At 42.1% G+C, this 14,292-nt stretch overlaps 1 protein-coding gene across 2 annotated transcripts in view; it reads left to right on the top strand.

The window, feature by feature from the left end:
* CUL5 (cullin 5) overlaps positions 1–14,292 on the top strand; it is a 497,462-nt gene that overhangs the window by 104,972 nt on the left and 378,198 nt on the right. For both annotated transcript variants that reach the window (XM_069202325.1, XM_069202326.1), the window contains exons 3-4: positions 3,606–3,705; positions 5,140–5,316. In XM_069202325.1, the coding sequence (XP_069058426.1) occupies positions 3,606–3,705; positions 5,140–5,316 (277 nt within the window). The remainder of the gene's footprint in view (positions 1–3,605; positions 3,706–5,139; positions 5,317–14,292) is intronic.

The following is a 14,292-nucleotide window of genomic DNA, read 5'->3' as shown; positions in this document are numbered from 1 at the left end:
ACATTATTCCACCTAGAGTTCCACCAGCTTCTGCATGGAATCTTAATATTATACTCACAAGACTTATGGTTTCCCCATTTGAACCCATGCCCTCTTGCGCTAATCAATTTCTAACATGGAAGGTAGCTTTTTTGGTAGCAGTTACTTCCTTGAGAAGAGTAAGTGAAATTCAATCATTTGCTCTATAAGAACCTTTCTTCCAAGTACACAAACACAAAGTAGTACTTAGGACAAATCCAAATTGTTTGCCTAAAGTGGTTTCACCTTTTGACATTAATCAGTCAGTGGAATTGCCAGACTCTACTTCTGAAAGAGCTCTCCAAACTCTTGATCTTAAAAGAGCTCTAGTGTATTATATAGACAGAACAAAGGACTTTAGGAAAACAAAACAAACTTTTTGTTGCTTTCCAATAACCTCATAAAGTTAATCCCATTTCAAAACAAGGATTAGCTAGATGGATTGTAAAATGTATTCAATCATACTACCTCAAAGCAGAAAGGCAGCTATTAATAACTTCAAAAGCACATTCCACTAGGAAAAAGGTGCCTCCATGGCATTCTTAGGAAATATACCAATGGCGGATATATGCAGTGTAGCCACATGGTCCACACCACATACATTCACCAAACATTACTGTGTGGATGTGTTATCTAGACAACAAGCCAATGTTGGACATTTGGTGCTAAAAACACTATTTCAAACTACTTCAACTCCTATGGGCTAACCATCGCGTACTTGGGAGGAGAACTGCTTTTTAGTCTATACTTCGCATGTGTATCTGCAGCTACACATGCCACGGAACGGAAAATGTCACTTACCCAGTGTACATCTGTTTGTGGCATATAGTGCTGCAGATTCACATGCACCCTCCCTCCTCCCCGGGAGCCTGTAGTCTTGCAGTAGTAATTTGTACATATGTATATACATTTGCATGAACATCTTATGTACTTTTTATATATCTATAGTTGTACATACACAATTCTTCACTCCTTACTTCACCCTCCTGCGGGAAAACAATCTTACAAAGGAGTGGATGCCCTTGCGCACTATCACTGAGATGAGGAGTCACTCAATCCCGTGACTTGAGAAAAGACTCCTTCGAAGAAAAACAACTTGTAACACTCCGAGCCCAACAGTAGATGGCGAGATATGCACAGCATGTGAATCTGCAGCACTACATACCACAAACAGATGTACAGTGGGTAAGTGATATTATTATATATATATATATATATATCTATCTATCATGCTGAGTGCCTTCCTTTGAGTAGCTTTAGCTTGAATGGGCCCCTCAGTATGTTAAGGACGCATATTTCAATATGACATATTGTATGTCATAGTGTGAGCCAGTTTCCTCTAGGAATCAATGCCTCCAGCTGTGCTCAGAGGGTTATATTAATGCAGTGCCTATAACACTGTAACTCTTATCGTGCAGCAGTTCTCGGGTTTGTTAACTCAACTTCCTGAAGGAATGTTACAGCCACCTATCACAGGTATCAAAGATCTAGGCCTTGAGGAGCACCGTCTAAACTAGTTGCAACAAATTCTCAGCAGCAGAGTGACTCCTAGTTAGGGGGTCATGAGCTTCCCCACCCTAGGGGAAGAAGCACAGCATAGATTTAGTCTTGTGTTTTTCTTTCAGTTTGTATGATTATGCTCCGCATGAGCTGTATATAACTTTCAGTGAAGCTCATCAATCACATTATTTTTTAGAGCGAAATAACTTTACTGTCTCAGTACAGTGGGTGCCCCCTTAGCATTCTGGTTAGCCTGGTTACCACACCCTGCTGCATTTTGGAAATGGCTCTCTTCAGAGGTTTTTCAGCAAAAAATCAAACGTCCAGAGACCCCTAAGTTGCCACTGGCTCCATTAGTAGTGCATGACAGCTGGGGCTACCACTTCATCCTGGCCCATATGTTCAAGTGCTTCGTGGTAAGCTGTTGAGGAAGAGGGGTAGGTCTCACGGCTCTCACAAGTCTTCAAGGCTGATTTTATCTCAGTGAGCTGATAGAAAGCCCTACCTTTCTGATTTCCATGTATAGCACCACTATCCTGGCACTGTTATGGGTGTCTTGTTCCTCAGGAGTAAATGGGAACTGAGCATGTAGCAGCTTATCACCACTTAATAATGTTGATTGAATATATAGTTATACACACACCACATTATCTATGAATGAATTCCGATAAAATCAATATAAAATTCGCCAGGGATCGGATGTACTAGAGTAGGTCAAAGTGATGCAGTTTCCACTCTTCTTTCTTCAAGACAAAGTCCTGTTCGTACCCAGAACCAGAGGAAAGTAGACGTCTTCTGGTCTGTTTCCCCTCATGTACCTCACAACCATCCCCAGATATCTATCTGCAGTGCCACAGTCTCATGCTCTCCGGATTAAACTAAACCCCAATCTATTAAAAGCCCCTTCTCACCGCAACCACTCTACTCCTTCAGAAATGTTCTACAAGTATAGGATAAGTCAGTAAGTATGATGTCAAACCCCCTCTTTGATGGTGGTGTGAAGTGTGTCCCTCGGATAAGAGTGAAGTGTTGATATTGCTTGTATTGTAATTCTCACCTGTATTATCTGAAATGCAAAGAAGGTATCACTGTCACTTTGAATGCCCCTTACACAAATGTCTCATGTGATTGCTCTTAAAAGCATTCATTTTGCGGTTCTCACTAGGAAAACAAAATAAACCTATTTATTCACACATTCATTTTTCAGGGGCATTAGAGGAAGGAATTTATCCACATAGAAAACAGATTTTCCCTGTGGAGAAATGCAGACTTCCCTTAATACTTCTACGGATAGTCTACCTCTATTGACACAATGATAGGGTAAGCAGGTGTTGATTTCCTATTGGGGACTGAGTGCTTTGAGAGTTACCCAGAGATGCAGAAAAAATATGCATATCATAGGAGTAGAGACATGATTATGTGGTTTATTGTCTTTTCTGTGATACTTTTAAATCCTGTTTTATTGTTCTACAAGGAACGAACCCCGTCTGGTTGCCTTTCTTTCTGCTTGAATTTGGTGGTGGATATTTTTCTTACTATTGCCCAAGCTTAGGGACGTAATAGTGGTTAACTACTTGTTCAGACTGTTTTAAGTGCTACTAATTGCTTACTCTGCAATTGTGTGGGCAGAAAACAATACATAATCAGTTGAAGGGCCATAAACAGCTTTGAGTGTTGACTGTATGTTTGGTATACGGCTATTAGCATTTGTTCTTCTAATCTCTTCTAATTCATACCAGTTTTCTTTATCTGGGTTATACCCACCATCACGTTTCTCACACTGGAAATAGTTGGGGAGGAAGGGGCAACAAGGGCTGGGTGAGAGGAAAAATGCAAATGTGAGGCGGTTTCTTCCTGGAGCTTGCCAAGCCTGAAATCTCAGAATGGCCCTGGCGCCTCCATGTAACTGCAGGTAAATATACAATGAACAAGTATCATGGTTAAGAATGTATCAGGATTCCGGCAACTGCTGTTGTTTCAAGTCTCCTATCAAAACAATCTTTCAGTTGCATACGCACCTCTTAAGTTTTCCAGGATAATAAAACATGTCTTTCTTTCCCTCCCAATTCTTTGGAAATGTGTTTTAGTGATGTTCATGCTGTTTGCTTATGGGATGATAAAGGCCCAGCAAAAATACATCAAGCGCTGAAAGAAGACATCCTTGATTTTATAAAGCAGGCTCAAGCTGTAAGTGCTTCACTATATAAACTGTTGTAAGTGTGTTTATTAAAATGTGCTGCGTGTTGTTCAAGTAAATAGTCTTTTTTTTATGGTTTTGTTTTTACCAAAGATGCTTTCACAATCCAGAAAACCCAGTCCGAAATACAGACTGTCCATTGTGTTTATATTTGATTGAAGCTAAAAAATGACTGGGTTGGGATGATACCTGGATTATTTTTTGGTGATCTTAATTATATAGACTCTTAATTTCCATAGCCCCAAACATTCAATCAAGAGGGTGATCCTTGATAAGCATGACATTGGCTCATCAAAAATGTTTTAATATCATCTATCGCTTCTCTGAGAGAACGTACAAAAAGTCATCCTCCAATGAGAGTTCTTGTAGAGAACCATCAATTAGACCAAGCCCCAGGCTGACCAAAATCCGTGGGGGAGTGCTTAGGGGGCATGTGGGTTAGAATGAGGAACCTTAAGAAATGATGTATGCAAATTGATATTATGCCAATGCATGAGTTCCAAAGTGCTGCATTTTGACTGAATAACAGATGGTCAGTATCTACAAAGAAATTCGTAGCCAGAATCTGAATTAAGCCTCTGCATTATCAAAACCCCAAATACTGCCACATCTTATTGCTATAACATAATTCAGTGAAGATCAGAGTTCTACTTAAAATCCTGAGTGCTAATCCAGCTAAGAGCGTTCCAGCAGTGGAAGATCTGCTGGAAGTGAAATTTATAATCTTACTTGTTTTTATGTAGCAGGCTGATTACACATAAACATTTTTGTCACTGCTGTAATTTAGTAAGAATAGGCCACAAAGTACATTACTTTTTCTTTTCAAGGGTTAGATAACTAGTAAAACATGTGACTACATTATTTGATAAAACAATATTAGCCCTTGCTAGATTGAACGTTTTGCAGTTTTGGAAAATTACAGTACACAACATGAAAAACGTTTTTTCTAAATGTAAGTGTGCAAAAGATTTTATGATAGGTTAATACTTCAGTACACAATTTAGTTTGGCAAAGGCAGATTGATGGTTTAAACCGTAGTCCAAAGCCACAAGGGTATCACACGCACATTGTAGTTAATATTAAAGGCATGTTTTAGAGAATATTTCTATTCCTTTGAAAACACTGCAAGGTTTCCTTGTTTACCCATTCAGCCTATGTGTATACAACATTGACTTATCTTTTTTAAAGGCAAATGTAGTTATGATGAAGAGTCTTTTTGCCAATTGCTTTCAACATGACTCCCCAATTCCATTTTAAGTTCCACATGGAGGGTTTATTGTACCAAGGAAAATTGTATGTTGTTCTGCATTTGCTTTTGTTTTACAAGTGTGCACTGCTAGTATACACTCAATATGTTGAGATAATGCTGTATGTTTATACATATAAATTGCTGCTTTCTAAGTACATTTTATACTTGTTTTCAGAGAGTATTAAGTCACCAAGATGACACAGCCTTACTGAAAGCTTATATTGTAGAATGGCGAAAGTTCTTCACACAGTGCGATATCCTGCCGAAACCTTTTTGTCAACTTGAAATTACATTAATGGGGAAGCAGGGCAGCAACAAGAAATCAAATGTAGAAGACAGTATTGTAAGAAAGGTAAGCAGCAGATATTCTTATTGGTTTTACTTTAATTTTGACTTGAAATTAATTTAAGGGATGGCATGCATGTCTGCAACTGTGTGCAACTAAAAATCACTTTGAAGTTAGAAAAACCTATTGACTCAATTTTCTCTAAATATTTGCTGACACAAATTAAGAACTACTTTGGATCGGGGTGTGTGTGAAGATCTATTCCAAATTTAGAACGTTTTTCAGAAGGCAAAAATAGTTGGTTCAAATATAAATGCCATTAAATTCTCAAAATGCTAAATAATGGGCTTTGGCATAGAACTCACTCTTCATTCTGCTTAAATAGCCATAACCAGGTCTGGTCTAGCACAAGGTAAAATAATGCAGAAATTGTCTAGGTATAGAATCAGTAAAAAGACTAGTGTGACGTCTCCTCACTAAAAAAAAAAAAAACAGGGCGAATTCTAGTAAACATCTCAAGAAGAGCATGTTATACAGTTTTTCAAACAGAGAATTCGCACTGTTGATATGGTGTGAAGCAAATTTTACATGCACATTACATTAAAACTAACTTGCGGAAGTGGCCTTCTAAAGGTAAAGTCCAGCTCTGTTCCTCCTTCCAGGAGCATCAGGAACAGGAAGAATAATACATTTTAAAGATACAACAAAAACAAGACCGTAAAACTACTTGAATTAATTATGTTTCACAAAATGCTGAAAGACAAATTTTATATAGATCCGAATAGTCTGAGAAATGAGAAACCATGTTTAATTTAATGTGCATCATAAAACAAATGAATTGATTGATTCCTAGTTATGTCAAATTTAAAAGCTTTATGTTAAATTCAATTCATGCATCCTACACGCACACTTCCTTTCTTCTTCTGTTCACTTCTAAGTCTAGGTTGTATCTTTGAATTTCTGAATCTCTTTTCAGCTTCCTCTTGCACCTCAATCTCTTTTGTCTTCACACAAATTTCTACTAAGTTTCACTCTTCCCTCATTTAATACTGTAATAGCCTTTTCTTCTACATCAGTCAAATTACACACACACTTTTACATTAATGTTGTCTCTGTTAGTTTCCCATCTTATGTATAGGTCCATGCAGATATATTGACATTTGATACAAGCTGGCAAAACAAATCTTTAATCATTTGATATTCACAGATTATTATTTTAGTACAACCTGCTGCACCTGCTTTTTAAATTCATCCTCCAGCACATTGTTCTGCAGATTGTTTAGTTCCTGTAAAGTCTGTAATGATGTAGACAAAAACAATTTATGCTTTCCTTTTCAGAATTACAAAATTCCTGTGATTGCTATCTGCCAGACATAAGAGCACTGTATTTTGCAACTTCATCCGCATATCAATTGCAAAATGGAACCATATCATCTTTACTGTTACGTGCAGCACATTTCACAACAGCAGCTCTTGTTGTTATTACGTCAAGTTACAGACACTTGATACAGCACTGAAACAGCTCTCTCCAAGCAGAGTATCCCAACACTAAATTCATCTAAAGAGGGGACAAAGAAAACAAAACCTCACAAATAGAGGAGATTAAAGAATAGGTTTTAACTAGCTTTTTAAAAGTGGAAAAAAGTATGGCATGAACAAATATGAACAGTTAGTTTATTCCATTAGCATATGGCAAGATAAAAAAAAAAGAGCGTCTTCTGTTTCAGATAGTTTTAATACAATGAAGGGGAAGAGGGTAAGGATGAGACCCAACTGAATGGTAAAAACAGATTTTGGAATGAAGGTACAGAGAACCTTAAAATAGACTGTTTCCTAACCAGGAGCAAGTGCAAAAATCTGAACACCAGACCTATTTGAGAACCAGCTGGTAAATCGCAAATCAGAAGTCAAAGTCTTCCTCAAGAAACCTTCTGCTGACCCCATCAAACTCGAGAAATACTGTCCCATCTCTCTGCTCCAAAGTTCTTGAAAAGGCCATCAACCGCCAACTCACAGAACACCTGGAAATCAATAATCTTCTTGACCCTTTCCAGTCAGGATTTCACTCCAACCACAGCACCGAAACTGCGTTGATCACTGCCACTGACAGCATCAGAACCCTCCTCGACCGGGGAGAAACTGCGGCCCGGATCCTCCTCGACCTCTCAGCAGCATTCAACACCGTATCCCACCACACCCTTATCAAGAGGCTTCATAACATTAGAATCCAAGGAGACGCCCTCAAATGGATCACATCCTTCCTCACTGGGAGGACCAAAGGAATCCGCCTACCTCCTTTCACCTCGAACTCAAGAACTTAATCTGCCTCATCCCTTAATGCTTGTTGCCCAGCCCAACACTGTTCAAAATCTGCATGACTTCCTTGGCTAACATTGTCAGAACCCATGGAGTGAACATCATATTCTATGCAGCAACACCCAGTTCATCGTCCCACTATCAGAAGGCCCCTCCACAGAGAAGGCCTACTTCCACAGGTGCATGACAAACATTGCCGACTGGATGAATAACAACTTCCAAAAACTCAACACGGACAAAACAGAAGTGCTGATCTTCTAGAACAACACCTCTCTGTGAAAGGACTCCTACCTAACCAGGACCAGCACCCACTCCGACAGACCACGCTCGCAACCTTGGCATCATCCTAGACAGCGAGCTCTAAGGTGAAAACCCAGATGAACGCAGTCTCTTCTGCCTGCTTCCTCACTCTTTGCATGCTCCAGAAGATCTTTAAATGACTCCCAGTCAACATCAGACATGCTGTCACACAAACCTTAGTCACTAGTCGGCTGCACCACGGCAACACACTATATTTAGGAATCACCATACACCTCCTTAAGAGACTACAGACCATACAGACTTCAGGGGCCAGACGCATCCTAGGCCTCCCCAAACGGTTCCACACTACTCCCACCTCAAGAAACCCTCTGGCTCCACATTCAGAAGAGATGTCAATCTAAGATGCTGATCCACACCTACATGGCCCTTCACAATCAAGGACCAGCATACACAGAGACCTGCGCTCTGCTCCCACTCACCCCCCCTGTCTCCCACCCCCCCCAAATATGCCAAAGCAGCAGTGGTTGATGCTCCTTCACCTACCTCACAACGAAATCCTGGAACGATCTCCTTCTCCTTCCCCTGCAGACCTTATCCTCTCTTCTGGAATTTCAGGAAAGGACTCAAGACCTGGCTGTTTAAATGAATCCCTTATCAACAATGTTCTCAGCGCCTGGATTCCTTTGCGGGTGATTAGCTGCACTCTCTAAATCATATTTGATTTGATTTGAAACCAAGTGTACCGCTGCACTCTGGACCTCATGTAAACAAGCCACAAGGGACTAATTAATATCCACCAGCAATGCATTTCCATAATTTAGGCAAACAGTTAGGAGTGCCTGTGTAACAGTTTTCCCACAGTCCAGAAGCAGCCACAGAAACATCGTCCTAAAAAGGCTGAATATACTAAAACAGGTACCACAAGCTGTATTGACTTTATCCATTAAGAAACCAAGATTTTTTTACTACCTTTTTTGACACAGCAGCTAGCCTAGTTCCAGGGCCACCAGTCTTCAGATCTATTCAGAGACACTTTCCCAAAAAGCATAGTTTGTTTTACCCCCATTAAGTTGGAGAAAAATCTGTTTCATCCATGCAGTCACTCACACATGCAGTTCCCAAATCTGTGTTTCGTTAGTTCCATGTCCTGGCTAAGCGACGGCACTAATTGGATGTCGTATGCATAGGATAGAATCTCAGTTCCGAAGGACCTAACGACTTTAGACAAAGGTGCTATTATAAATGTTAAAAAGCATTGGGGTCAGAGAGGATCCCTGTGACACCCCGCAGACATTGTTAACCATCTTGGATTTATAGGGAGGAATAAGAGCTACTTGGGAACGACCATTCAGAAAATCTCTTAACTATCCAATCCCCAAGCATGCACCCCAAAGGCAAAAAGTCTGTCAATCAGTACTGCATGTGACACTGTATCAAAGCTGCCTGTATTGAAACTAATATATATATATATATTTGTATTTTTCCCAGCAAACAAAAAATGGTGCCAAGAAGTGCACCTGTGTTAGAATACTTCCCTGCTCAGGGCTAACTTGTTTTCTGGGCTATTTCTCTTGCCCAGCTAAACACAAGATAACAACTAGATTTACAGACCTAGCCTTGATCCTGGCAAAGTGGGAGATTACAAAGAGGTGGAAAGCAACCTCCTGCCCTGTGGTGCTTAAATGAAAAGCAACCCTTTCAAAATGGTCAGGATATGGGGGAGCAGCACTGTTTCAAGATGTGAAGAAAGGGTGCAGCATTATGGAAGTGGTGAGTGAATTGGAAGTCTTGGTAGATTGCCTAAAGGAGCCAAACTCCGGCCCCCCCCCCCGACAGTTCCCTACTACCTGACTCGGGGCATGGCACTTTGTAACTTTACTTGGAACTAGAGACAGCGGGCCACACTACAACCTGAAGGAGCCCAATTAAATGCTATCATTGTTGATTATCTGGAGCGGAGGAGGCAAAAGGGGGAGTAGTTAGAAATTGTATGTTTGAATGTTAGGGCACTCCCGCAAGCACTGGGGGGGATTCTGGTAATCTAAATTTGTGTAGGCGAGCCCAGTCATAGTAAACCCTATGGAATATTTTAAATTGAATGCGTCTCAGCCTCGATTTGAAAGCTACCTCCCTTGGGTGCATCAGTGGCGCCTCCCAGTCCATATCATCTAGTTCTCCCACCTCACTGCCCCATCTTTTTCTCAATTTCTCTAAAGAGTCTGGTATGTTGTTATTAATTGTTTTGTAAATCCAGGATATTGCCTTTGTCTCCCGTGTAGTAGTCTACCCTCAAGTGGTGCATATTTAGGGATGTTGGTTATGTCTGTCCCTTCCGCTGCCAAAAACATGTCTGAGTTGTGTGTTTTTGAAGTATTGTGTAGCATTAAGCTGGTAATCTTGCTGAAGGGAGCTAAAAGGTACCAGTTCCCCCATCTTTTAAGAGATCATCTAACTTGGATATCCCAATTAAGTCCCATTCTCTAAAGCCTCGATATTTTCCTATTTCTTTCAGTCTCGACCCAAGCCAGAGCGATGTGTTCTGGGTTTCCATCTTGTCCCAACCCATGCATTTCCCTGCCTTTGCCCAGGCCTTTGTCGCCACCTAGCTTGCCAGCAGCATTTTCTTCATTGCATTCTCCCATGTGGATAATGTGTAGGGCCTTGAAGTAAATTGACTCCTTTCCAGAATATGTGGGATGCTCTACAGGTGTGTATACCCAGTCATTGATTGCTATTAAGTGTGACGCCCTGCAGTACGCCCTGTCTGGAAGGGCAATGCCAGCCTTGGATTGACCTCTTTGTATTATCTGCCCCATTCTAAAGTAATTTCAAGACTTTGCCCTCTATTTTTGTAAAAATCTCATCTGGGATCTTATGATACATATTTTGGAGAACATATAGTAGTTTCAGTAGGGTAACCATTTTAAACTTGGCTGCCCTTCCTAACAGCGTTAAGGGCAATACTCTCCAGTGGTCTACATCCCCCCTCCGAAGTTTGATACTATTCTCCAGAGATTCTGCCCTAGGCCACGTTTCCTGTCTTAAATCACATATATTAAATTCCAGGTTCTTGAATCCTTCTCGATGTGTACGCAGTCTCCCTGGGATATCCACCATGTCTAGATCTCCCCCCACTGGGTATAAGCTTGAGTTGTCCTAATTTATGGTGTATCCTGCATCAGTGCCATAACACTCAAAGACCTGGAATATCAACAGCAGTGTTTCCTGCAGTCGGTGATGTTCAGTAGGATGTCATCTGCACAAAGTGAGAGCTCCTCCGTCTCACCGGTGACCTCCCTTAGGAAAAAGCCTGCGATGTTGTAGTGGACTCGTGCTACGCTAACTAGCGGTTACAGTGAGAGTGAGAATAGGAAGGGAGACAGAGGCAGCTTTACTGTGTTCCCCTCTGAATAGGAAACTTTGCTGATAAAGTCCCATTTCAAATCCCCACGGAGGGTGAAGGGGTCTGATCCTGACCGGAGTTATCTACTAGCTGCATTAACACTCATTCTACAGACTCTATTTCCCTGTGTTCCTTCTTCCGTTTGTGTGCTATGATATTCTGTGCCCTATCTCAAAATACGGTCTTTAAGGCCTCCCATAGTGTGATTCCTGACTCTACTGACTCCTTGTTTTCCGTAAAGTATAGTTCTGTCTTTTCTAGGCACCTGCAAGACTGTCCCTTCCCTTAGCTCACAGGCATTCCTGTTCTCAGTCAATGTGTTTGTTCCCCCAGGGTGAACCAAAGCAGAGAGTGGTCAGACAGGCCTCTGGCCAGATACTCGGCCCTGGCTATCTCTCCCACTTCCCCTGCCGGGGTAAAGATATAGTTCAATCTGGAACACACTGTGTGTGTGTCAGAGAAGTAGGAATATTGTCGGTTTCCTAGGTGGTATTGACGTCATAGATCCAAGAGACCCAGGGTATTCACAAAGCGCATCATAGGTGTCTCTCTTGGGGTTGTCCGGACGGGGCTTGAACGGTCCATTTCCAGGTACATTACATCATTAAAGTCCCTCCCCTCCCCACCCATTAAGTGTACAGTGGAGTCTGCCTCTAACAGGATCTCAGCCACATTATCTTGGGTTTGTCTTTGCAGATTCAGGGGCACATACGCCTTGATATCTTTCCTGCCCCACCTACCTTGTACTGCGGCATACGTCCCATTGGGATCTATCCATAACTTCTGATTCTGGAATGGGGGAGTTTTCCCAACTAGTATTGCCAACCACCAGGATCCAGTGGTAAATCCATCACGCACCAGCACGGTTTATGCCCCTCTGTTTAAGAATCTACACTGGGAGGCCAGTAAGGTGATCTCCTGGAACAGGACTACATCTGGCTTGAGCCGTTTAGTATGTGTGACTACCAATCCCTGCTTGACCTTACTCCCCAGTCCATTCACATTACAGGTCATTATGGAGTACCCTCGTCCCCCTGGCGTCTCAACTCCTCCCATCTGTATGCCGTGACTCGTAACCTTATTTGACTGACCTCCCCGATGCTTTTCCCCTCTCTTTTTGTTCACGTCTTTTTCACACCATAAACTCAACCACATTATCCTCCAAAAACAACTGAAGTCCAATAACTTTCCCTTCTTCCTGCTTTCATCCACCCCCACTGCTTGTATCCCTGCTTATCAACTAGACAACTATGTTGCATATGGGACCAGAGAGGTCTGTAATTCCTCCCCCCATGATCACGGTATATAATCTCAAACTAAACCATTATCTGAATCAATCAGTCCTCTCTGCCACCCATGCGCTCTTTATCCCATCCCTGAACTAAGGCGGAGAAAGCTCTTCAGTCATTCACACTGTCAGTCACTCAATACAAACTCCCACCTGTACCTTGTGCATTCCTCACTCTCTCATTACGTTCAAGTCTTATGGCCCTTATTGAATTGAAAGAAGTCTAGTGGGACTCTTCCTCACTGGATAATCCTGCTCCTTGCGTGGCTCCGCCATGGGACATAATCTTCTTGCATCTTCTTTCTTGACCCCTGCTCACCCAGGTTTCAACACTTTCAGAGTCTTTCTTGTGAGTGTCCTTCCTGCCAACGTTTGTTGTTCTTTTGTTGGAGCTGGGTTCAACTCTTCCTCCTCCATCTCTTCACAATGTGTCTCTTCTGGGCTATCAGTTCGGGATTTCTGGCTTCTTCACTGTCTAGAGTCTTCCCATGAGTCCGAGGACCTCCAGCTGGCTGTTCTGTTGCTATGCGATCCTCCCAGTGCACCGCCTCTGTTTTTTCTGGAGCAATTACGTTTCTTGCGCTCCATGGATTACAGTTTGGGTCTGGCCCCCAGTAAATCTCCGCCCAATATGTGGCTGTTACTTGTTCTGCAGTGGCTTAAGCTGAGGTCTCTCTTCAAGCCAACTCCATGCTTCCTCTGGTGTGGTAAAGAAGTGGGATTTATCCTTTAAAATTATGTTCAGCTTGGTGGGGGAAAGCAACATGTATTGCAGTCAGAGCGCACAGAGCTTGACTTTCACTGCGTCAGATGTTAACCTTTGTTTTTTTTAGAGTAATCAGGGAACATCATGGTATTGGATGATTAGAATTTGATGTCCCCTAGCGATCTCGCCTCTCTGAGGATCATGTCTCTGTCTTGAAATTTCAATAGTCGGGTAGTGATGGCTCGTGGGGGGCTTCCTAGCAGTTGTCTGGCTGCCAGTCCCCTGTGAGCTCTCTTGATCACAAAGCAGGTTGAGAAGTTCTCCTCTTTAAAGGTGGATTCAAGCCATTGTCCCAGGAAGTTTGCCATGTTGGATTTCTCTACTCTTCGGAAAAGCCCACTAGTCTGATTTTGTTCCATCTTGCTCGTTTTTCTGCATCATCCACCATCTAGAGTAGGTCTTTAATCACTGCCTGTAGTCTTTTAACATCTCGCCCCATGTCTTGCGTCTCATTTTCTAGTTCAGAAACTTGTCCCTCTGCTGCTGTAATTCGATCAGCCACATTGCGAAGATCTTGTCTGAACAGCGACATTACGATCTGACTTCTCCAATCTTTGCCTCTATATCGCCATCTTAGACAGCTGTATTCCATTGAGGAGGGCCACGTTATCTGGCATTGTGGGCGATATGTTCTCTACCACTTTGGTCTATTTGTCTATCTTCCCTTAGCAGGGATATTTTGGATCTTTGTATCTTCCTATCCCTATGTGGCAGATTATGTTGTCTTCAGGTCTAGGGTCTCGTATGGATTGACCTTCATCTTCATTCTTCTGGCCTGTAGTAGTGCTCAAGGGGACGCTCTGGAATTTGGGATTACAATCAGGTCTGTTTGGGGGCGATCTACCTTCCAACTTAGACCCCTCTCTCAGACCGTAGGAACAGTGTTCTTCCATAAAGGTAGTCCACTGGGTCTATATCTATGCAAGGTTGCCCTTCAGTGCACTGGTCTACCAGTACAATCTTTGCCCTGGCCGCCCTAAGGGCCTCAGCTACTGGAGCAGGGAACAA

The sequence above is a fragment of the Pleurodeles waltl genome, chromosome 8 (genome assembly GCF_031143425.1).
Source record: "Pleurodeles waltl isolate 20211129_DDA chromosome 8, aPleWal1.hap1.20221129, whole genome shotgun sequence".
Lineage (NCBI taxonomy): Eukaryota > Metazoa > Chordata > Amphibia > Caudata > Salamandridae > Pleurodeles > Pleurodeles waltl.
This window is presented reverse-complemented; position numbering and strand designations above follow the sequence as displayed.